This window comes from Equus quagga, chromosome 14 (genome assembly GCF_021613505.1).
Source record: "Equus quagga isolate Etosha38 chromosome 14, UCLA_HA_Equagga_1.0, whole genome shotgun sequence".
Lineage (NCBI taxonomy): Eukaryota > Metazoa > Chordata > Mammalia > Perissodactyla > Equidae > Equus > Equus quagga.
This window is the reverse complement of record NC_060280.1, coordinates 88,618,775-88,641,422: the sequence shown is the minus strand read 5'-3', so window position 1 is coordinate 88,641,422 and position 22,648 is coordinate 88,618,775. Positions and strand designations below refer to the sequence as shown.

Sequence of the window (22,648 nt, the reverse complement as noted above, 5' to 3'; positions counted from 1 at the left end):
ACTCCTTTTCTCTGCTGTATCATATTCCCACTGGACAGAACAAGAGCTCAAAACTTAACTGTCCATTCTCCTGGCGGCGGCCTTTTATGCGGCTTCCAATTTTGTTGCCAAAGGGAACATTCTTGCGTGTGAGGGAACACACGGGCTCAGTGGCTTGTGCCGGCCTTGACACAATCTCATCTTCACCGATGTCGATGACGGTGCCCACAGCCTGATGTGTGGGGTAGAGAATTGTAACGCTGTTGAAACGCACAAGCCCAAGAGCCTCTTCTGCTAAGATAAGGGCCCTGACGGGGGAGGAGAGGGTCCTGGAGGAGTGGGAATACTGGGCAGACAGAAGAGTCTGAGAACCTTGAACCCATAACACCCCTTGTCCGAAAGACCTGGCCTTTCCACGTGTGCTATCGGGATATATAAGACAGATATTTGGTGATTCCTGGAACAGAGCTTCTTTTTTTGTTTGTTTGTTTTTGACGAAGATTAGTCCTGAGCTAACTGCTGCCAATCCTCCTCTTTTTTGCTGAGGAAGACTGGCCCTGAGCTAACATCCGTGCCCATCTTCCTCTACTTTCTATGTGGGATGCCACCACAGCATGGCTTGCCAAGCGGTGCCATGTCCACACCCGGGATCCGAACCAGCGAACTGGGGGCCGCCAAAGTGGAACGTGGGAACTTAACCTCTGTGCCACCCGGCAGGGCCCCATGGAACCGGGCTTCTAAAAACCTGAGTGAAAGGGGTAACAGGGGCAAGATTTGTTACACTATTTGGCTCTAATCCCTGGTTCCTGGCTCAGAGCTCCTAAAATTCTAGGAATTTTCCGAGTGATAGTGATGACAGGAACATCTTCTGTAATTCATAATAAGCCTGGTCAACGAAGCACGAGTTTATGCTAATGAGGCGACTCTCGGAGGCGGGCTGTTGCCCCCAGGAACCAACCAGGGGATTAGAGGGATGGTCGGCCCCCACCTCCATCCGGGGACCGAGAGGGGTGGGGCTTGAGTTCAATCCCCAGTGGCCAATGGTTCCGTCAGTCATGCCTGCGGAATGAAACCTCCATAGAAACCCCAAAGAACAAGATCTGGAGACTTTCAGGCCGGTCAACGCATCCACGTGCCTGGGGGTGACACAGCCCAACTCCACGGGGACAGAAGCCCTTGTGCTCAGGACCCTTGCCACCTCGCCTTCTGTACGTCTTCCTCTGGCTGTCCATCTGTATCCTTTATCACATCCTTTAGAATAAACTGATGAGGTGCCGGCCCGGTGGCGCAGCGGTTAAGTTCGCACGTTCCGTTTGGCAGCCCGGGGTTTGCGGGTTCAGATCCCGGGTGTGGACATGGCACCACTTGTCAAGCCATGCTGTGGCAGGCGTCCCACATATAAAGTAGAGGAAGATGGGCTCGGATGTTAGCTTGGGGTCAGTCTTCCTCAGCAAAAAGAGGAGGATTGGCAGCACATAATACCTCAGGGCTAATCTTCCTCAAAAAAATAAACAAGTACGCAGTCCTCTTTCCGCGGCTTATTTTGCTCCTACTCGCGGCCGCGCGCACGCCGCGAAGTGACGTGAACAGGCCCCGCCCGACCCACCACGCCGCAGCCGTTTCGGAGCTCGGGACTCCAAAATGGCAGAGCAACTTTCTCCAGGAAAGATGACAGAGCAGGCGTGCACCTTCCTCTTCAAAAAGCCTGGGCGGAAAGGGGCTGCAGGCCGCAGAAAGCGCCCAGTCCGCGACCAAGAGCGCGGAGACAGCAGCAGCAGCAGCGGCGAAGAAGGCAGCACTGTGGTTCGCCCGGAAAAGAGGGCGACCCACAATCCGATGATGCGGAAGACCCGTGGCAGTGGTAAACAGAAGGCGGCTTACGGGGACTTGAGCAGCGAGGAAGAGGAGGAGAAGGAGCCCGAGACTCTCGGCGTGGTCTATAAGTCCACCCGCTCGGCGAAACCCGTGGGGCCAGAGGATATGGGGGCGACTGCTGTCTACGCGCTAGACGCAGAGAAGGAGCGCGACGCACAGGCCATCTTTGAGCGCAGCCAGAAGATCCAGGAGGAGCTGAGGGGCAAGGAAGATGACAAGATCTATCGGGGAATCAACAATTATCAGAAATACATGAAGCCCAAGGATACGTCTATGGGCAATGCGTCCTCCGGGATGGTGAGGAAAGGCCCCATCCGAGCTCCCGAGCATCTACGCGCCACCGTGCGCTGGGATTACCAGCCCGACATTTGTAAGGACTACAAGGAGACTGGCTTTTGCGGCTTCGGAGACAGCTGCAAATTCCTCCATGATCGTTCAGATTACAAGCATGGGTGGCAGATCGAACGTGAGCTTGATGAGGGTCGCTATGGTGTCTATGAGGACGAAAACTATGAAGTGGGCAGCGATGATGAGGAAATACCATTCAAGTGTTCCATCTGTTGCCAGACCTTCCAAAACCCAGTTGTCACCAAGTGCAGGCATTATTTCTGCGAGAGCTGTGCACTGCAGCAGTTCCGCACCACCCCGCGCTGCTATGTCTGTGACCAGCAAACCAATGGCATCTTCAATCCAGCGAAAGAATTGATCACTAAACTGGAGAAGCATCGAGCTGCGGAAGAGGGCGGTGCTTCCGATTTCCCAGAAGACCCCGATGAGGGTCCAATTCCCATTACTTAGTTTTCCCGTTATTCTCAAATCTCAAAATAAATATTTTGTTTTGGAAATCTCAAAAAATAAAAATAAATAAAAAAATAAAATAAAATAAACGAGACCTAGGTAAATGTTTCTGTAAGTTTTGGGAGCCTCTGTAGCAAATTATTGAATCTGAGAAGGGGGGTCATAGCAACCCCCCATTCAGAGCGGTCGGTCAGAAATAGAGGTGACAAACGGGGACTTGAGATTGGCATCTGAAGTGGGGGACAGCCTTGTGGGACCGAGTCCTCAACCTGTGGGGTCTGCACTAACTCCGGGTAGTCAATGTGAGAACTGAATTGAACTGTAGGACACCAAGTTGGTGTCCACAGAAAATTGGAGAATTGCTTGGTGTGGAACCTCACATTGGGTGTCAGAAGAGCTGTGAGTAGAGAAACAGTTTTCTTTCACTGTGCGTTAAAAAAAAACTTTTAGGGGCTGGCCCCATGGCTGAGTGGTTGAGTTCGCGCACTCCGCTGCAGGCGGCCCAGTGTTTCGTTGGTTCGAATCCTGGGCGCGGACATGGCACTGCTCATCAAACCACGCTGAGGCAGCGTCCCTCATGCCACAACTAGAAGGACCCACAATGAAGAATATACAGCTGTGTACCGGGGGGCTTTGGGGAGAAAAAGGAAAAAGTAAAATCTTTTAAAAAAAAAACAAAAACACTTTTATGGGGCTGGCCCGGTGGTGCAGCAGTTAAGTTTGAGTGCTCTGCTTTGGTAGCCCAGGGTTCACTGGTTCGGATCCTGGGCGCAGACCTACACATCGCTCACGAAGACATAGTGTGGGGGCATCCCATATAGAAGAACTAGAAGAACTTACAACTAGAATATACGTCTATGTATTGGGGCTTTGGGGAGAAAAAAGAGGAAGACGGGCAACAGATATTAGCTCAGGGCCAATCTTCCTCACCAAAAAAAACCCCACAAAGAACAGAAACAAAAACCAACTACCCAGGCCAAGATAGAAACCCTCACCACTCCCCCAGAGGGTCCTCAGTCTGAATCAGCAACCCCATCTCTCTGTCCCTTCGCCTGCTTATTTTTCTTTGTGGCCTTTATGACAACCTGACATTTCCCTGGAAGTTTCTTGGAGTCCTGATTTTAATGCCTGATTCCATTCTAGAATGTCAGCTCCATAGTGAGGGGTCTATGTGGTTCTCCACTGTGTCCACAGCACCTGGAATCGTGCCTGGTATCCAGTAGGCACCTAAGAACCTGGTGAGCGAATGGCCCAGGGAGCCATCTGGGCCTGAGCTGCTGTCCTGCCCACTGGCCATGGCCTTCGGCCTCAACTTCCTCTCTGCCACTAGGGGTGTGGCTGCAGGAAGCTGGTGGTGCCAGATTCCTCAACAGCCAGAGCAGCAAGGTGGGGCGGCCTCTGCTGGGGCCTCTGCTGGGCCCAGAGGCTGAACCACAGAGGGCTGGATGGTCCGGGACCCAGTTTCCACCAGCTGAGGAAAAACCCACAGGAAATACCGAGTGAGGTGACTAGTAACAGCAACAGTGATCACAAGCCCAGGAATAACAACAAATTCCAGAAATAGCTCCCATTGTCCCAGCCTGGACGCTGGGCCCAGGGCTGCGGACTCAGAATTCTCTGAGCTCTCAGTTTCTTTCAACCACAGAGGCTGCTGGAAAGGCTGGCGTGTGGCCCCAGGGCCCTTGGCCTCCTTCTAGAACTCCTCCCTCACAGACGGGGTCCAGGCCCAACAGGAAGGCTGGGGTCACCCCACCACCAATGGGGTTTACCCAGGACGGAGGGGGGTTCCCAGACGGGGACTTTCCGGGTTAAAATTGGGACAGGCCTGGGCAAATCAGGACAGTGCCCACCCTGCCCCAGCGGGTTTTCAGGAGGAAGTTAGAACTGGGGGATCCCCCGGGAGGGCTGCAGGGAGGGGCCTCTCCGAACTCCCGGCAGACCAGGGAAAAGCCAAGAGCTGGCGAACTAAAAACAAAGTCCCTTTGTGTCCTGTCCAAGGGGAGGGTTCAGGGGAGAGTCGGCCCGCTCCCCAAAACAGTCTTGAGTCCACCAGTGAATCCGAGGAAGTTCCACGCCTTTGGGGAACACGGCGTCTAGAAAATTCCCACGAGCTGCGGACGCGACATTCTATGCTGGTCTCGAGAGGACACAAGGGAGTTACACACACAAGGCCTGGAGCCGGAAGGTCTGGGTTCAAATCCCAGCTTAGCCACTGTGTGATCCTGGGCATTCCCCTAACTCACCGTGCCTCAGTTTCTTCTTCTGCAAAATGGGGCTAAGCAGAGTCCCAAACTCAGAGAGGTGAGTTAATACACAGGGCCGGCCCAGCAGCGTAATGCTTAAGTTCACACGCTACGCTTCAGTGGCCTGGGGTTCACAGGTTCGGATCCTGGGTGCAGATCTACATGCTGCTCATCAAGCCGTGCTGTGGTGGCCGTCCCACATACAAAATAGACGAAGATGGACACAGATGTTAGCTCAGGGCCAATCTTCCACAAGCAAAAAGAGGCAGTTTTCCTCAGCCAAAAAAAAAAAAAAAAGAGTTAGTGCATGTAAAGAGCTTAGAACAGAGCCAGGCGTGGAGAAAGTGCCATTTTCTTTTTCCTGTAACAATATTTCTTGGCGATCTTTCCTTCCCACTACATGGAGACCTATTGTGTGGAGTTGTTTTATTATGAAATATTTCAGGCATTCAAAAAGGTGTAGAAATAAATAAAACCATTAACTTGGCAAAAGATGGAAACAACCCAAGTGTCCATCAACAGATGGACAAACGAAAATACAAACAAAAAAAAACCAAACGAAATAGCGTAGAGCCACACGACGGAGGCGTATTCAGCTATAACCAGGAATGAGTCTCCAACACGCTACAAGGTGGACGAATCTTGAAAACATTCGAGGTCCAAGAAGCCGGATGAACAAGGACAAATACTGTCTGATTTCGCTCCCAGGAGGTCCCCAGAGGAGTCACAGCCGTAGACACGGGAAGGGGGACGGTGGGGCCAGGGCCTGGGGGAGGGGACGGGGAGTTGGTGTTCGTGGGGACAGAGCTTCAGTTTGGGAAGATGAGAAAGTTCTGGAGATGGATGGTGGGGATGGCTGCACAACAATGGGAATGTGCTTAATGCTGCTGAACTGCACACCTTAAAAATGGTTAGAATGGGAAATTTTATGTTATGTATATTTTACCAGAATTTTAAAAAAATCAGGGAAGGGGGAGTCAGTGAAATGGATGAAGGGGGATCCAAAAGCGTAAACTTGCAGTTATAAAATCAATGAGTCCTGGCACATGGGATGTGCACATGGGGACTATATTAATAATACTGAATTGTATATTTGAAAATTGGTAAGAGAATAGATCTTAAAAGTTCTCATCACAGGGCTGGCCTGGGTGGCGCAGTGGTTAAGTGCGCACGTTCCGCTTTGGCGGCCCGGGGTTCGCTGGTTCGGATCCCAGGTGTGGACATGGCACCGCTTGGCAAGCCATGCTGTGCTAGGCGTCCCACGTATAAAGTAGAGGAAGATGGGCACGGATGTTAGCTCAGGGCCAGGCTTCCTCAGCGAAAAGAGGAGGATTGGCAGCAGATGTTAGCTGAGGGCTAATCTTCCTCAAAAGAAAAGAAAAAAAAAGTTCTCATCACAAGAAAAAAAAATTTGTAACGGTGTGTGGTGATGGATGTTAACTAGATTTATTGTGGCGATCATTTCGCAATATATGTAAATATCAAATCATTATGTTGTACACCTGAAACTAAATAATGTCAACTGGATCTCAATTTAAAAAAACTAACAACAAAAACCACCTGTGTGCCATCCAACCAGGGAGAAACCAAAACAGCAGGAATACAGTGGAGAATGTCTGTGTTTCTCTCCCCCACTTTTGTCCCCGGAAGAAGCAGGTGTCGAAGCCGGTATTGTCCATTCCCGCCCCTAGCCAAAGAGGATGGCTGCTTTCCATCTGATTAATAAATCTCCCTTGAGGGCCTAATGTGTGCTCCGTCCTGTTCGAGGCCCTGGAGCCACTACAGGGAAGAGAAAGATGAAATTCCCTGCACAGGTGGCGTGGACATCAAGACAGCGGAGAAAAAGGATAAACGAGTGACATATATAGTGTGGCGGATGGCGACACGATACGGGAAAAGCAAAATGGGGCGACGAGGCGCCATTTGAGATCGGGTGGCCTGGGACTGCCTTTCTGACCTGAGGGAGCCGAGGCGGAGGCCCGTGGATGTCAGGAGAGGGTGTATCAGGCAGGGGGAGCAGCCGAGGCCAAGGCCCGGAGGGGAAGGCTGCCCTTGAACTCGGTGTGCTTCCTATCCAGCTGCTGGACACTGTCACTTGCTTGCTCTGGCTGTGGATTCCAATTTTGTGGTTTCAGTGGTTCCAAGAAACAAACATATTCTGCCACTCTTTTCATCCTTTTAAGTTATTTATTTATTTTGCATTTTACCCATGAGTTAAAGCTATTTTTTCTTTAGTTTTCTTTTTTAATTTAAATTTAAATTTTTTTATTGCGGTAACTGGTTTATAGCAGTATACAGCTTTCAGGTGTACTTCACTGTATTTCGATTTCTATCTAGATTTACATCGTGTTCGCCACCCGAAGACTAATTACACTCCATCACCACACGTGTGCCTAATTACCCCTTTCGCCCTCCTCCCTCCCCGCTTCCCCTCTGGAAACCACCAATCCAATCTCTGTCTCTCTGTGTTTGTTTCTTGTTTTTATCTTCTACTTATGAGTGAGATCATACGGTATTTGACTTTCTCCCTCTGACTTAGTTCACTTAGCATAAATACCCTCAAGTTCCATCCATGTTGTCATAAATGGCCGGATTTCATCATTTCTTGTGGCTGAGTAGTATTCCATTGTGTATATACACCACATCTTCTTTATCCATTCGTCCCTTGATGGGCATCTAGGTTGCTTCTAAGTCTTGGTTATTGTGCATAATGCCGCAGTGAACTTAGGGGTGCATGTATCTTTATGCCTTTGTGTTTTCATGTTCTTTGGAAAAATACCCAGAAGTGGAATAGCTGGATCATATGGTATTTCTATTTTTAATTTTTTGAGGATTCTCCATACTGTTTTCCATAGTGGCTGCACCAGTTTACACTCCCACCAGCAGTGTACGAGGGTTCCCTTCTCTCCACATCCTCTCCAACATTTGTTGTTTCCTGTCTTGTTAATTATAGCCATTCTGACCGGAGTGAGGTGATATCTCATTGTAGTTTCGATTTGCATTTCCCTGGTAGCTAACGATGGTGAGCCTCTTTTCATGTGCCTGTTGGCCATCCGTATATCTTCTTTGGAGAAATCTCTGTTCAGATCTTTTGCCCATTTTTTAATTGGGTTGTTAGTTTCTTTGTTGTTGAGATGTCTGAGTTCTTTGTATATTTTGGATATTAACCCCTTATCTGATATGTGCTTTGCAAATATCTTCTCCCAATTGTTAGGTTGTCTTTCGTTTTGTTGATGGTTTCATTTTCTGTGCAGAAGATTTTTAGTTTGATGTGGTCCCATTTGTTTATCTTTTCTTTTGTTTCCCTTTCCCAGTCAGACATGGGACTTGAAAATACGCTGCTAAGACTGATGTCGCAGAACATACTGCTTATGTTTTCTTCTGGAAATTTCATGGTTTCTGGTCTTACATGCAAGTCTTTAATCCATTTGGAGTTCGTTTTTGTGGATGGTGCAAGATAATGGTCTACTTTCATTCTTTTGCATCTGTCCACTTTTCCCAACACCATTTATTGAAGAGACTTTCCTTTCTCCATTGTATGTTCTTGGCTCTCTTGTCAAAAATTAGCTGTCCATAGATGTGTATTATTTATTTTTAAATAAGTAATTAATTTACATGATTCCAAATCGAAAAGCCACAAAAGGGGTTTTGAAGACAAGTGCCCACTCTGCTTCTGGGCCCCCGAGAACCAGCCCATTCCTGAATTCATGACGTGTTTATGGTTTAGCGGTTCCTCAAAAAGCTGCACGTAGAATTATCATACGAACCAGCAATCCCACTTTCTGGTGTGTATGCAAAAGAAAGGCTCAGAGAGAGATTTGCACACCCACGTTCACAGCAGCGTGATTCACAATGGCCAAGAGGTAGGAGCAAGTCAAGTGTCCATTGATGGACAACTGGATAAACAAGAACTTGTGCAACCCCACAGTGAATATTAGCCTTAAAGAGGAAGGAAATTCTGATGCACACTACACCATGGATGAACCCGTTTTTTTAAGGAAGATTAGCCCTGAGCTAACATCTGCCGCCAATCCTCCTCTTTTTGCTGAGGAAGACTGGCCCTGAGCTAACATCCGTGCCCATCTTCCTCTACTTTATATGTGGGACGCCTACCACAGCGTGGCGTGCCAAGTGGTGCCATGTCCGCACCCGGGATCTGAACTGGCAAACCCGGGCCGCTGACTCGGAACATGCGAACTTAACTGCCGTGCCACCGGGCCGGCTCTGGAAGAACCTTAAAAACATTATGCTAAGTGAAATAAGCCAGTCACAAAATTACAGATATTTTATGAAAGGAGAATTAAGAATTTAATGGGAATAAAGTTTCTTGTACTTAATGCCACTGAATTGTACACCTAAAAATGGTTAAAATGGCAAATTGTATGAGGTGTATATTTCACCGCAATTTACAAAAATGCACACACTTAAGGAGCAACTACTGTGTGCTGTGTCCTAGGACCTGGGGATTTAACCATGAACAAAACACAGAAATCTCTGCCTTCAGGGAGCTGACGTAGCCCGGATAAATACTTATAGTGGGCTTCATGGGATGTTGGAAGGGGAGGAAAGGAGCCGAGCAGGTAGTGGGTATGGGGTGGTGGAGTAACCTCTTCTCGGCTCGGTCCCAGCAGCCAGCAGGAGCCCAGGGCCCCAGGAGCATATTTGGTGCTGATGAGCAGCTATGTATCGAGGGCTTCCTCCCATGGCCACAAAAGAAGCAAATTTCTGGGGCCGGCCCGGTGGCACAGAAGTTAAGTGTGCACGTTCCACTTCGGCGGCCTGGGGTTCGCCAGTTCGGATCCCGGGTGTGGACATGGCACCGCTCGGCAAGCCATGCGGTGGCAGGCGTCCCACATATAAAGTAGAGGAAGATGAGCACGGATGTTAGATCAGGGCCAGTCTTCCTCAGCAAAAAGAGGAGGATTGGCGGCAGATGTTAGCTCAGGGCTAATCTTCCTCCAAAAAAACGGAAACAAATTTCGTCACTTCTGCTGCGTTCTGCCAGTGGGGAAGCCTGGCAGGAGACAGGAGGCGGAGACGAAAGAGGAGTATCTGTTACCCTCCTCCCTCCCTGGCTGGCCACAGTGCTGGCAGTGGCTGTTCCTCTGTGGCCACAAATCCTGCAGAGGGCACTTTCTTCGTGGCTCCAGATGTCAGCAAGTTTTGCTCCCTCTTTGTGCTCTTTCCCCTTAGATATGTTAATAGGGCCACACGGCTGCTAGTTCCGGGGTCCCTTACGGAATAACAGGCCCCCAAAGATGTCTACCTCCTGATGCCTGGAACCCATGAATACGTTACGCTATGTGGCAGGGGAGAAATAAGGCTGCCGATGGACTTGGGGATACCAACCAGCTGACCTTAAGATACTGAGATTAGGGGTCCGCCATGTTGCTGAGTGGTTAAGGTCATGCACTCCACTTTGGCGGCCCAGGGTTTGCTGGTTCGGATCCTGGGCACAGACATGGAACCACTCATCCAGCCATGCTGTGGCAGCATCCCATTTGGAAGAACTAGAAGGACTTACAACTAGAATATATAACTATGTATGGGGCTTTGCTGAGAAAAAAAAAGAGGCAGCTTGGCCACATGTTAGCTCAGGGCCAATCTTCCTCAGCAAAAAACAACAACAAAACACTGATCCACTCAACATAGGTTTTTCGGTCTTCCAACCCCGCTCACACCTCTGACATCAGTCCTTTTAGTGGTTGGTTCAGTTAAATCGTTTTGAGTGGAATCCTGTTTGCCACAAAGACCCCATCATCCTGCTTCCGGGCCTTTGTCCTGCAGGTAGGATGGCCGTTCTCGTGGGAAACGGCACCCCAGGCTATTTCTTGCAGCATTGCTTGTGAAAGTAGAAGTTGGACAGAAGTCAAGTGTGAATTGCAGCAGGTAGTGAAATAAACACTGAGATAAGCGCAAACCGGAACTGTCTACTCAGGTTTGGAAGAATGAGGAAGTGCGACGCCCAGATAAGGGACGGGCCATATCCACGTCGTTCAGTGAAAAAGCGAGATGCACTTCAAACCATAGAGAGTGCTACGTTTTGTGTGAAAAGTGGGGGACAGGCTAGGAATAGATTTGATTTTACAGAAGGAAACCCTGGAAGGAGTCACACGCAGCCCTAGACAGTGGGTGCCCGTTGGGGACAGGGAACCTCTGAGCGGGGGACCAGTCCAGGCAGAGCTGCCTCACTGTCTCTCAGTATTTTTTGGTCTTTTGTGTGTGTGAGGAAGATTGTCGCTGAGCTAACAGCTGTGCCCATCTTCCTCTGTTTTCTGTGGGGCCCTGCCACAGCCTGGCTTGAGGAGCAGTGCTGGGTTGTGCCCTCCATTTGCGGATCTGAACTCACGAACCTAAGCCTCCTAAGCGGAGCGGTGGAACTTAACCGCTACGCCACTGGGTGGCCCTCGTTTGATCTTTTAAACCCTGTATCCTGTCAGGGCCAGCAGTAGAGTGAGGCAAGGGAGGCATCAAAAAAAGGGCGCCAAAAATCTCAGTAACCAAGATAAATACTTTAATGCATTTGTTTCAAAAAGCACAATTAATATGGAAAAAAACCCCTGATGAACAAAATACCGAATTTTTTTTTTTGTAGGAAGATTAACCAAGAACTAACTGCCGCCAATCCTCCTTTTTTTTTTTTTTTTTTTTTTGCTGAGGAAGACTGGCCCTGAGCTAACATGCGTGCCCATCTTCCTCTACTTTATACGTGGGACGCCTGCCACAGCATGGTGTGCCAAGCGGTGCCACGTCCACACCTGGGATCTGAACCAGCGAACCCCGGGCCGCTGAAGCAGAACGTGCGCACAAAACCGCTGTGCCACCCAGCCGGCCCCCAAAATATCGAAAGTTTAAGTAAAGAATCACTAACAGTGCTGGGTTATATTGGAGCCTGAGGCAAAAGGAAAAATCAGTAATGTGGATTCTGTCTTTGAAAGGTTTCACAGTCAAGAATTAGGAAGGTGACATCCTGGGTGGGTCCTGGATGCGGTAGGATATGCCCCAGCCCCTCCCGCGTCCTCGGACCCCCCACCTGCTATTCTCGACGATAGAAAGAGCATTAGATGAAGCCACTGGGATTTGCAGCTCGCTATCGCCCCCTGGGGGTGACCGGTTGGGCTCAATGGCATCCCGGGGCCCTTTGCTTTGGCAAACGTGTCCCCAGGGCCAGGACCCCTTCCCCTGGGGATGCAACTATCTTAAGATCAGGAAACACTCAGGTTGCGCCTTGGTGGCGCTCACAGCGGAAGGCAGGCAATACGCAGGTCGGCAGGTGAGGCAAGGTGCGTGCCCGGGTGCGGGAGGTGACCCAGAAGGCGGGTCAAGGAGGGCCTCTGGGAGGAGGTGGCAGAGCTCCCGCTGAGTGACACGCAGCTGCGGGGGAGGGTCGCTTCACTGGATCCTTCATATGTCAGGTCTTAAGCTGACGTCCTTGGTTATCATACTCTTCTTTCAGCCTTCATGTGGCCCAAACGTCTCGTTAAAGGAGTCCCACTTGAGGACTACAGGGAAGGGAGTCGAGGCAGAGGGATATGCAGGTGCAAGGCCCACATTTTGAGCATCTAAGAGCCAACACTGAGCCTGTCCTTAGCGTTATGTCATTACTCCTCTTCCCGACCCTGGGAGGACGAGACTAACATCACTGTCGTGGTACAGACGGGGCCACTGCAGCTAAGTTGCCCCAGGCCACACTGATTGAGCAATTTAAAGTGCTCAGAGATTGGCAAGGAGGGAGTGGGCGAGAGGGGGAAATGGGGGGAGGACACGAGATGAGGACAAGGAGGTGACCCGACTCAGGGCCTGGCGAGCCACAGGGAGGGCTCTGGCTTCTGCTCTGGGGTAGGGAGGTGACCTGTCTCGCGTGTTCACAGAGCCCTCTGGCTGCTGCCTCTTGGGATCTGGTGTGGAAGGCGGAGGCTGGGGGAGCGTGCGGGCAGAAGTGATGGGGACCCAGACCAGAGTGGAGGCCGTGGGGATGAAGGGCAGTGGTGGGACTCAAGATGTTTTGGGGACAGAGCTGGTTACGTAGAAAGTAAGACATGGTGGATAGGACGCTCCTGAATGGATGGTGGTAGAGGGATTGGAGGCCTAAGATCTGCCGAGGACCGAGGGGCGGGTGAGAACTGTGGTGGAAAGGCATCTCAGGAAGACTGTTCCAGGCAGAGGAACAGCATGTGCGAGAGCCTGGAGTGAGGGTGGAGTCGTTGCCAGAGAGCAGCAGGGCGAGCCCGGGGCCTCATGGAGCCAGCGGCCAACACTCAGCAGGTCTCCCTCCCAACGCCCTCGAGAATCCTGTGCCCACAGCCCTGGCACAGCCCTTGCAACACCTGAAATCCTTTATTGGAAGATCATTGCTGTTTACCATAGAGAAGACAGCAGACAGACGGGGAAAACAGAGCCCACGGGGACTGGAGTGGCCCCTCAGCGAGGGCCCTCCTCCCACCCCGTGGACCAGCCTGGCGACCCCTGCCCTTCCCCAGACCCCCGGGCCTTTGGCATAATGCTGACGGGGGGCTGCAGGCAGTGAAGCCCCTTGACTCAAAGCAGAGACTTGGATGAGCGCTGGGGGGTAGGGCGGGGGGACAGCCCCCCGTGCTGGGGGAAGGGCAGCGGAAGTGGAGGAAGCCAGGAGCGGGGGAGATGGCATCTATTTTTGTTTTCTGAAAGGGGCGCACGGGGGCCTGCAGGCAGGCAGGAGGCGGCTGGGGTGGGTCACGCGCTGACATCCTTCTCGTCGCCTGGCTTGGGGGCGGCTTCCAGCAGAGGGTCCCCGGGGCCCGCCTCCTCCCCCTCCTTGGTGTCGCTGGATTTGGAGTTGGGGACCCAGAGGCCGGAGTCAATGCAGCGCTGCATGTGGTACTTTGCGTCCTGTGGGGAGAAAGGCGGGCGATGGGGCTAGGCTGCCACCTTCTGGTGGCCCACATGTCCCCTGCACATCCAGCTCACTGCTCACTCCAGATCAGAGCTCTCCAAAAGAACTGTCTGCAAGGATGGCCGTGGCCTGTGATCCGTGCTGTCCAACATGGTAGCCACAGGCCACGTGTGGCTATGGGGGACTTCCAACGCAGCCAGTGCAGGAGAGGGACGAGCTCTCAATTCTACTCCACGTCCCTTCAAATTTCAATCGTGCACGTCTAGAACAAGGGTCGGCAAACCTTTTTTGTAAAGGACCAGAGAGTAAATATTTTTGGCTCGCAGGCCATGTGGCCTGTCGCGACCTCTCAACCCAGCACTTCGCCACTTTATGGTTGGAGCGCAAATCAGGCAGATGATATGAAAGTGACTGTGTGTGGCCCCTGTGTTCTAATAAAACTTTACTTAGAGAAACAGGCAGGGAGCCTGCGAGCCGTGGCTTGAAGACCCTGGGTCTAGATGCTCATTCTTATGGAAGTTTCTAGAAACCCTGGGCCAGGTTTGGTGACTAGACCCATCGTACAGATGACGAGACCAGTGTGGCCAACCAGTGTGGCCAACCAGTGAGCCACGTGGCAGCAATGGGGTCACACCAGGGCCTGTTAAGACTCACAGTTCTCATCTCCCAGCACCACCACTGCTCTTAATAATAATAACACCGATGTTTACAGCGCCTACCACGTGCTCAGCCCTCCCCACGTATTCTGCGAGTGAAAATCGAGAGAGAAACTGTGGTTTGATGGGGTAACTGTGTCTGGGGAGGAAGCTCCTTGGGCAAAGGTTGGGGTCGGCTGGGTGTGCCAGCTAAGGTCACGAATGGCCACAGCGACAGTGACACTCGGTCACAGAGGACGTGCTGAAACCTCCACGTTCACTGCTGGATGCTGGGCACACAGTAGGTGCTTGATAAACCTAAGTGTGCGTGGCACAAATGCGTGGCTGCCTCGTGTGCCAGCCGCTCGGTGACACAACCTCCTTACTCCTCTGAGAAGCCCAGGGGGGCTGCGAGGGGACATGTCACTTGCCCGGGACGCCCAGCCTGGCTGGTGGGGGCCCAGGGCGCGATCACTCACGGTGGGGTCCATCTTGCTGATGGTATCTTGGAGCATCTGCACGTCCTTGACGTCGAAGCATTTCTGGAGCTCCTGTGGGAGCAGAGGGCCGGGGTCAGGGCCTGGGCGCCGGGACCCCCCGCCAGCCGCCCGCCTGGGGCCGGGGGCCACACCTCTGGCAGGGACTCGTAGACCTCCACGGGGTCCAGGCCGCCGGGGCCCAGCCGCTTCCTGCGCTCCTCCTCCTCGTACTCCTTCATGGCCTTCTCGATGCGCAGCTTGGCGCGGCTGCGCACGCGCTCCTTGAAGGCGTCCAGTTCATCGTTGAAGCCCTCCATGTACTGCCGGTCGGCCGTCTGCGGGGCGGGAGGCGACACTGGGCCGGCCTGCGGCTTGGGAGGGACTGGGGGCCCTCGGAGGTGCCCCGCATCCCCAACTCTCTCCCTCCGTCCTCCGTCTAGTCCCCGATCTGGGGCCTCCTCTGAGCTCAGCCTGACCGCCCACCTCATCTGCTAACCGTGGACCCTGCCACCCACCTCCTCCGTGTCCTCGTGCGGCACCTCCCACAGGCACCTCCCACTCAACGCAGCCACCGGAGCCCCTCACTGTCCCCCCGTCTCCCCCAGCTCTGGTCTTCTGTGGGCCCGGGGAAGAAACCCAGAGGCATCCTTCATTCTGTCCCTCACCCTGTGTCATGACTTTCCACACATCCTCTCAACTCCGCTTTCAAAATCTGGCCGGGAGCCAAGCCCTTCTGGGCCCTTCCACGGCCCCACCCTCTCCTGACATATGAGGTTCTGATCACGGGGGCTTGAGTCTAAGCAGACAGCTGTCCGCCTGCCCCCATGGACACTGGCTGGTTCCCTGAGGAGGGGGTCCGGGGTCAACCCCAGCCCCCCCTGGCTGCTCGGGGCCCCGACCTTAATCTTGGTGAAGAATTGCCGGAAGCAGGCGCGGGGGTCCACCTTCAGGCTCTTGGCCAGCTCCAGGATGAACTGCATGACGATGGTCTGGTGGGCCACCTGCTCCATGAGGGCGCATTTCTGCCGAGGGAGAGCAGGCACGGCGTCACCAAGTGGCGGCCTCAGGGCAAAGCCTTGCGCCCGCCGGGGGGCAGGCTCCACTCACCTCCTCCACCTCCAGGTCGATGCACCAGATGACCAGGTAGTTGGCTGTCTCCTCGCACACCAGGTGGACGTTGTCCGACAGGTACTTCTGGCTGTCGTCCCAGCGGCGGAGCATGCCTGCGGGCAGGAGCTGGTAAGGTGCTGGAGGGCCCCTGGAGGCCTGGCCGGCAGCCACGGGCGCCCTCCCCTCTGCAGCCCCTGCAGCCAGCTCACCGAAGTGTTTGATCTGCTTCTCGTACTTCTCTACGAAGGTTTTGTGTTTCTGCTCCCTCGCCTCCTCTGACTCCTCCGCCGGCTCGGGCTTCACATTGACCATGCTCTGTGGTGGGGCAAGAGGGGCAGTGGGCTGGGGCGAGGCCGCAGGGCGCCTGGGACGGGGCCGGGCGAGCCGCGGCCGCAGTGCCCATCCCGTCCACGGTGGAGGTGGTGGTGGCGCCGTGAACATCAGTGTGGCAGGAGCGTGCGCGTGGCAGGTGTGGCCTCGGACTAGGGCCTTGGGGCAGATCAGAGGGGGACACTGGTGGGGGTTCCCTCCGTGGCCCTCCCCGGCCCCCCCGGCCCCCCGCCGGCCCACCTTGCTGAAGCCGTCCTTGCTGAGCGTGTCCACGTTCCAGGGCATGCTCTTCTCCTTCTTGCGCATCTCCTCCAGCTTCTGCTCCCAGCTCCGCTCCTCCTTGCGCAGCTGCTGCGCCTCGGCCTGAAGCCGCTCCAGCTCCGCCCGGCTGCCCTCGCCCTCCGCCACCTCCAGCTCCCTCAGCTTCCGCTGGCACTCGGCCACCTTGCGTTTGCACTCGCGGCAGCCCCTGTCCAGCTCCTCCTTCTCCTTCTGGAACTGCTCCATGCGCTCCACCCGGGCCTGCAGGGGGGACAGCCTGTCAGGCTGGGGCACGGCCTGTCCCAGGACCCCGGCCCCACCTCCGAGCCCTGGACATCAGCTTCCACTCTCACCCCGACAGGTACCTGCACCGCCCTGAGTCCAGGCCGGTCCTGCCTCTGCTCAGAAGCCTTCGTGGCTCCCACATTGTTCTCACCAAGTGGCCCCCGCACCTCCATGCCCTCACCTCCTCCCACTCACCCCCTCCCTCCAGCCACACTGGCTGCCACATCTTTTCCTAAATCTACTTCAAACCCCAGGACCTTTGCACTGGCTGTTCCCTCGGCCTGGAACGCTCTCTCCCCAGATCCCCTCCCCGTCTCGCCTCCTAACCCTCTTGGCTCAAATGTCGCCTTACGGAAGAGGCCTTCCCCAGTCACCCTGCTGAAGATCGAGCCCTCGGCTTAATCTCGTCCTGCTTTATCTTCCTCCGCAGCACTTGTCACCTGCTAACAGCCGGTGACAATTATTTCTCATGTTGTGTGCACTGTCCCCCTTCAAGGATATTGGCCCCACAGAGATGGGACCTGTTTGCTGGTGTGTCTCCACACACACTGGCACACAGTGGGGCTTCAGGAAATGTTTGTTGGGTGAGTAATGAGGAGCTGGATGGGGCGCCCCGCCCCTACTGCGGTCTCGGGCTCCCCTCCTCCCTGGAGGCGCCCTCAGCCACACTTGGGCCTCCTCCCCTGCCCAGCCACCCCCTCAAGCCACCTCTGCCAGGGTGTCCCCCAGGCACCTCCAACTCCGTGCCGCAAACTGAACTCACCATCTTCGCCCCCAAAATCTGGTCTTCTGCCCCGTCCTCCCAGTCTGCCACCAAGTCCTGGCAGTTTTCACTTCCAGACACTTCTCCAATTCCCTCCACCTGAGTGTTGCGCCTGGATCACTCCCAAGGCCCTCTCAGCTCCGTCTCCCAGCCAGGATGCCCTCCTGGGCCCGCTGGTGTCCACCAGCCTCCTGTCTCCTGACCCCGGGGTCACTCCCCAGACCTCCTCTCCTGCAGTGCCCCAAGCTTGGCGATGGCGCCCCATCTCCTTGCTCCCCCACTCGCTTGATGCCCCATCGGGCCCCTATCAGGTCGCACGGCCCTGTCTGTCCTCCATGCCCGCTGGGCTTCACCACCATCTCCACCGGCTCCCCGGAGAGGGGCCACCACCTTCAATCACCATCCCCCCAAACCAGACCTGGAAGCTGCCAGGACTCTGAAACACACACATCTGACCGCAGCCCTCCCCGCCCCCATCCTGGGGTGCCTGGCCTCAGATGGGGCCCCTGACCCCCACCCCAAGCTGCCCAGCCGGCACCAAGGCCCTGTGGGGGGACTGGCTCCTGCTCTCCTCCCCCAACTCCAGGTCCCAGGCCGACGCTGGCCCTTGTGGCTCCCCAAAGGCACCAGCTCTCTCCTGCCTCTGGGCCTCTGCACAGGCTGTTCCTTCCACCTGGAACTCTCTTCCCTTCACTCCATATGCTTTGCACTCAAGCCTCAGCTTCGACAGAGGCTTCTCCCAGCGTCCCCATGCTGGCTGTCACTGAGCCCTCAAGGCCCTCTGTGATCATCAGAGGACACAACGAGATGCTGGAGGATGGCCTCGGGGCCCAGACCTGGGGGAGTGTCCCACAGCCACCACACACTGCCTGGGCGTCCCTGGGCCCATCCCCTAGCCACTTGGAACCTCAGTCTCCTCATCTGTCAAATGCAGACACTGCCAGGAACCTCACAGGTCACCCCGGGAGAAGTAAAGGGGATTATACAGCAGACAGCCCGAGCGTGACTCCCACGCTGGCTCTTGTCAGTGCCATGTGTCCAAGGGGACAATCTCTCGGAGACCGTTCCAGGGCGCCAACAAGAAAATGGACTTCAAGCGCTCAGCTTCATTTCTGGCCCAGAGTGAACACTTTCTAAGCGGGAGGGGGAGTCCCCGTACCGTCAGGAACTCCACCACTTACTGGCGACGTGCCCTCGACCTTGGCCAAGCTGCTTAAACCGCTCCCTGCCTTGGTTTCCCCTCTGTGAAATGGGGCCTCGCACTGCTGTGAGGACTGAGTGAGCTGCTCAAAGGAAATTGCTGGTAACCCAGGACTCAGTAAACAGGTCCCCCTGTCATGACCATGGTCACGGCCACTGTCCCCAGAAGGGGCTGCTAACAGGCGTCTGTGCCTCATTCGAGGCTGTATCGCCAGATTCGAGCACAGGGCCAGGCGCACGGTGGGTGGGAATCAGGGGACCCTTGGCTAAGGCCCCACGGGGCTGATATGCCGACCCTGAGCTCCACTTTCCCCACGTGGATAAGGGCTCGAGAAGGTTCTGGCCTCCTGAGTGGCTGCCAGGGAGGCCGAGGCTAAATAAAGGACTTGGAGCGGGCGGGCCGGCAGCCTGCCGCCTGCTTTACGCCTCGGGGAGGGGCCGTGGCAGGCCTGGCAGGGCAGAAGCCACCGCCCGTGACAAGGGCCCGCAGCTGTCACTGTCTTCCTGTCTCACAGATAGGGCAACTGAGGCTCATGGAAGCTCGATCCACTGGAAGGAGCCCCGAGAAACCAGTGCTGGCAAGGGAGCCGGGGAGCTGGAGCCGAGAAGCCTCACTCATCCCCTTCTGGAACCTTTGGAATTTTTTTACCATGAGAGTAAATTATCTAAATAATGATGACGACGATGGTGGCTAAAGTTTACAGCCAGCTGACAGGCCAGGTACTGTCCCAAGGGCATTACACACATTAAACAAATAAGGTGACCCTCATGGCAACCCTAGGGGGTGGATACTATTAATATTCCCAGCTGGGGAAACTGAGGCACAGAGAGAGCAAAACATTCGCTGGGGGTCATGCGTGCAGCAAGTCAGTGATTCAGAAGGAGCCAGGATTTGAACCCAGGCGGGCAGGGCTGCGCTCAGAAGCACACCCGGGACCTTTTTACTAACCCCACGGCCCCGTCTGCGACGCGTACGCCCTCCCAGGCCCTGCGCCGCATCCTTTTGGGACCTAACCTCCTTTCTCTCTTACAAGAGTCTTGGGGAGGCAGGGGTCTCGCTCCCCCCAGAGCAGAGCCACAAGGGGCAGGGCTGGGATTCGAACCCACACCTGCCTGGCGCTGAAGCTGGCGCTGGAGACGCTGGGGCCCCCTGCCTCCGCCACGCACCCCTACAGCCTTGGGGTCTTGCGGCAGGAGAGGAAAAGGTCCCATGCCAGGAGGGAGGCGGGAAGAGGGTGTGGCGGGAGGGGACACCGGCCTTCCACCCAGCAGGACCAAACCTCCCCCACTCAACAGTAGAGGTTAACCTCCTAACGCGACAGAAAGAGGTGTCACCAGGAACAGTCTTTTAGAGATTTGTGAAGGTCTTAGGTATTTCTTAATAAGGGGTTACATACCACAAGGAACAGCAGGCTAGAACTTTCTCCCTACACCCCAGTGGCTTGACTGCCGCTTTAAGGAATGGGGGGAAATGGAACGGGGAGCCTGCCATAGGGACTAATGGCCTGTCTCAGAGGCATGGGGAAGGGCCGCCTGGGAGGTTCTGGATAAATGACGGGGAGTTGCCCTATGGGAGGGTGGAAGAGGAATTCCTAACTGGAAGGTTCTGAGAGGTACAGACCCTCAGTCTGAGACAACACAGGTAAGCGGGTGCAGGAGCTCTCATCTGGGGGAACAGGAGGTTAGACCATTAGGGTTGTTGTTTTGTTTTTTTCTTAAATATTTGCTTTAAAGATTTTATTTTTCCTTTTTCTCCCCCAAACCCCCCAGCACATACTTGTATATTCTAGTTGTAGGTCCTTCTAGTTGTGGCATGTGGGACGCCGCCTCAGCACGGCCTGACGAGCGGTGCCATGTCTGCGCCCAGGATCTGAACTGGTGAAACCCTGGGCCGCCAAAGCGGAGCGCATGAGCCGAACCACTCAGCCACCGGGCCAACCCCAAACTATTAGGTCTTATGAGAGCCATTTAACTGGCGTGCAAGCTCTGCTGGGGGAGGGGGATACCCAGACTTGGGATTCTGGGGCCTGGATCTCAGGGCAAACTGATAAAAGAAGGGGCAGTGAATTTGGAATCACCCTGGGAGATCCTGGTGAGAAGACTGACAATTTGGGTGTTCGAGAACAGCAGATCAGGCTGGGGTCAGGGGGGAGGGGAGGGGGGGTGGGACCTGGCCTTGACTTGCGTGAGGCATTCCAGTGCTGGTAGAGGTTCCTGCAGGAAGCCGGGCTGGGGGGCGGGCGGTGACTGGGTCTGCACTACCAGGGAGGGCCAGGGGCTCTGGTGGGGACGGAAGCCACGTGGGCAGGGTTTCCTGGTGTAATGGGAAACAGGGTCTACAGTAGGTGAGACTAAAGGAGAGCAGCTGGAATTGGAAGCTCCATCGGGGTGGAGCTGGTGGTTCAGTCTGGAGCGCAACCAGATTCCAACCTCCAGTTCTAGATGGGACTGACAGCCCTAGTGGGCCACTGGTCTACACTCTAGGGAAGGGGTCCTGGGTGTAGATTGGAGTCGCACACCAGGAACAGACATCTCAGAGAAGGACAAAGCTCCTTGTTCTGTTGGAGAAGGAGTGGGCTCTGTGGATCCGAATAGGAATCCCCGTGAAGACACAGGGAGGCAGATTCCAGAGGCGAATCAAAGTACTGGGGGCCGAGACTCTAGGGGTTGGGGTGGGGCGCACGGAACATCCAAGATCAGAAGTGGGACCCGAATAGGATGAGGGTCCAGACTCTGAGGCAGAGCTCTGGAGGTAAATGGAAGGTCCCAGACAGGACTGCGGGGCACCCCTAAAGTTCGTCTGGAGAGCCCAGCCTCTGAGGAAGTGCCCTAGGGATCAACCGGGAGGTGTACGCAGAAATCGGAGGGGGCCGCGGCTCGCGGGCGGGGACCCAGGGTCCCGGCGTGGAATCGAGGAACCGCGGGCGACAGTAGAAGTCCAGACCGTGGGGCGGGCATCCCAGGCGTCAATGGCGGGGTCCCCGGCAGTATCGGGGGTCAGAACTCCGGCGCGCAGTCCCGGGAGGGGGGAAGGGGACGGGCGCACGCGCGCTACCTGGTGCCGCCAGCGGAAGAGGCTGGCCGTGTCGATGTTGGGGTGCGTCTCGTCCTCATCGTCAGACACCTCGATGTGGTCCCACACGCTGTAGTCCACCATCTTGCCTCGGCGGCCCAGCCCGCTCCGGCTCCGGCTCCGGCTCCGGCGGCGGCGGCGGCAGTGCTGGAGGCTCTGCCCGCCGAGCCCCGCCCCTTCCGCTTCCGCCCGCGCGCGCACGCCTCCCCGCGCGCATGACGTCACATCCTTAGTAACCGCGGCGGCGGCGCTGGCGACCGAGCTCGCCTTAAAGGGCCCTGCTCACGGGTGCAGGCCCCCGGCAGTCTCAGCCGAGACCCCACAGCCTCGGGCGCGGGGCCTCCGCCAGGCACCTCCTGGGGTTACAGGGGCGGGCGCTCCGACCTCGAGCCCCCCTCATCTCCCGCTGCTCCACGTCGGGCGTTTGCGGGGGCCGCGGGGTGGGGGAGACAGTTGCAGACACTGAGGGAGAGGATTGTCCCCTTAGTCACGCCGCAGTGACATCAGCCCGAGCCCACTGCAGGGGCGGGGTTTCCGCGAGAAGCCCCGCCCCTGCCCCTTGAGAGATGGGACCTAACCCTACGCTGGGGAGGGGTGTGTCGGATCTGAGGGGACCTTCCCAGGCCGAGGGGTACAGGGCCCTGTCCAGGGAGGGTTTAAGTGGAGGAGGGATATGGCCTTGCCCTTGGAGGGGTCAGAGGTGGAGGCGAAGTGGCCCCGCTTTGAGAGCTGGTGTTTCCCCGGC

General features: G+C 55.3%; 2 protein-coding genes across 2 annotated transcripts; one reads left to right on the top strand and one right to left on the bottom strand.

Moving 5' to 3' along the window:
• Positions 1 to 1,076: 1,076 nt before the first annotated feature.
• LOC124252554 (E3 ubiquitin-protein ligase RNF113A-like) lies at positions 1,077 to 2,726 on the top strand. Its single transcript, XM_046686199.1, has 2 exons — positions 1,077 to 1,213; positions 1,496 to 2,726. Exon 2 carries the CDS (start codon positions 1,621 to 1,623, stop codon positions 2,650 to 2,652), a length of 1,032 nt encoding a protein of 343 aa, XP_046542155.1. The 5' UTR covers positions 1,077 to 1,213; positions 1,496 to 1,620; the 3' UTR covers positions 2,653 to 2,726.
• Positions 2,727 to 13,213: 10,487 nt separating this feature from the next.
• Positions 13,214 to 22,072, bottom strand: CDC37 (cell division cycle 37, HSP90 cochaperone). Its single transcript, XM_046638473.1, has 8 exons — positions 21,886 to 22,072; positions 16,562 to 16,843; positions 16,201 to 16,306; positions 15,989 to 16,104; positions 15,781 to 15,903; positions 15,034 to 15,216; positions 14,882 to 14,953; positions 13,214 to 13,763 (listed from the first exon to the last, which is right to left on the bottom strand). The coding sequence occupies exons 1-8, from the start codon at positions 21,985 to 21,987 to the stop codon at positions 13,608 to 13,610; spliced, it is 1,140 nt and encodes a 379-aa protein (XP_046494429.1). The 5' UTR covers positions 21,988 to 22,072; the 3' UTR covers positions 13,214 to 13,607.
• Between the last annotated feature and the right edge of the window lie 576 nt (positions 22,073 to 22,648).

Coding starts and splice junctions, on each gene's coding strand:
- LOC124252554 (XM_046686199.1), top strand. CDS start 1,621: ATGGCAGAGCAACTTTCTCCAGGAAAGATGACAGAGCAGGCGTGCACC.
- CDC37 (XM_046638473.1), bottom strand. CDS start 21,987: ATGGTGGACTACAGCGTGTGGGACCACATCGAGGTGTCTGACGATGAG. Junction 16,844..21,885: donor TCTTCCGCTGGCGGCACCAG/GTAGCGCGCGTG, acceptor TCCCCCCTGCAG/GCCCGGGTGGAGCGCATGGA. Junction 13,764..14,881: donor TCAGCAAGATGGACCCCACC/GTGAGTGATCGC, acceptor TTCTCCCCACAG/GACGCAAAGTACCACATGCA.